Here is a 1,589-nt window from a genome sequence, read left to right on the forward strand (position 1 = left end):
TTTTCTATTATATTAACTGCTATAAGTAGCTACAGCTGTGAGTGGTGGAAACTGGATCAGATGAGAGAGAGGAAAAAAGGACTAGGAGGGAGTGGATTACACTTCGTTCATCTTTTCACCAGGTGGAGGAGAAATTATGTGGAAGAACAGAGGTTAAAAAGGTGACAGATGGGGTAGAGAGTGAACAACACATCCAGCCTCTCCTACTGAGTAACAGAAGTATTCTGGCACACTGTTTAAAATGGGAGATAGTCCGCTTTCTTAAGATTTCATTTATTAATGTTTGCATAGTTTAAGAAAATATGCTCAAGATGATTTCAGAAGCCATATTAAATTACAGGAAGACTCAATGAGTCTTGATACATTATTACATGTCAAGCAGTACAATATTTGGAAGCCGTGTCAGTACAATATTTGGAAGCCGTGTCCGGAGCAGACAGTTCAAGTGAACAGACAACTATTTTTGAAATGTTAAAGTTATTAAGCTCTGGTAAATCTACCACAGTTAGAGTTCACATATTTGCCAGTTTCTGAACAGAGAGCAGTCCTTCATGTTTCTGTTCCTATCCATTTGCTTTTACACTCATATCATCTTGGCTGACAGTTCTAAGTTACTGCAACTTCCAAAATTATTTTTGGAAGCATTTTATGGGGACAAACAACATAAATCATGGAAAGAAAATGAATTCTCATCTCCCTTCTCACAGACATATTCACGAATTAAAAAAGGAATCAATTCTAGGAAGTTTCCCTGTAGCATCCACACCGTACAAGCCTTCTCAAAACAGGAGTTTAACCTGGCCTTCCCATGTGCACACAGCAAGCCTGGTACTATTTCCAATTAGGGACTGTATAAACAAGCAAGAGAAACTCCACCATCCCCCCCCTGACCAAAAAAAAACCCAAAAAAATCACACATTGCACACACACTTCATACTATATGTGAAAGATGCCAGAATAACTGCCAATTGCAATGATATGCAAGACTACAATGTGATTTCTTCAAAAAAACAAACAAACAAACAAACAAAAAATCTACAGAACTCAATTTAGAGAATTTAACAAGCCAGCAAAAATTTCAATATTTCCCCCCTACCCAAAACAAAAACTTTAACAGCTTGCATTTATTATAGTCACGGCCACTTTCTTAGTAAATCCAGCACATGATGTTTAAACTAACAGAAACAGACTTCTCCTCTGCCATCCGTCTGCATATTTGATGATCTACTTATGCACCTTCTCAAAGTACTCTTTAGAAGCTTCTGGAGTTGGCTTTATCTGTAAACAAACATATTACAAGTTGAAATAACTTGGGTGTACAGGAAGAGACAAAAAGAAATAAAACTGCAAAACTTAAAACCCTATTTAACAATTAAGATTTAAACAAACCATTAGTTCTGTATGTCCACTTACTGGCATACACTCTCACGAATATTTATCTTAGAAATATTTTAAAAGTGAAGAACTGAAGACAATTCATGCTGCTTTTACTTGGGCTCTGCACAATACAGAGACAAATTTAAATTACATATAGTTTGGGAAGCTAGGGAAAATTAAGTATTCATATGGGCAGGAGTGGGGGGGGGGGG

General features: G+C 36.8%; 1 protein-coding gene across 1 annotated transcript in view; it reads right to left on the reverse strand.

Annotated features, from left to right (window-relative positions):
- Positions 1–255: 255 nt before the first annotated feature.
- The window catches only part of PRDX3 (peroxiredoxin 3), a 10,753-nt gene continuing 9,419 nt past the window's right edge, over positions 256–1,589 (reverse strand). Inside the window, exon 7 of the mRNA XM_019502169.1 lies at positions 256–1,278. Within this exon, the coding sequence (XP_019357714.1) occupies positions 1,225–1,278 (54 nt within the window). The 3' untranslated portion in view covers positions 256–1,224. The remainder of the gene's footprint in view (positions 1,279–1,589) is intronic.

Source organism: Gavialis gangeticus, unplaced genomic scaffold (genome assembly GCF_001723915.1).
Source record: "Gavialis gangeticus isolate Ggan-Ray unplaced genomic scaffold, GavGan_comp1, whole genome shotgun sequence".
Taxonomy (NCBI): Eukaryota; Metazoa; Chordata; order Crocodylia; family Gavialidae; genus Gavialis; species Gavialis gangeticus.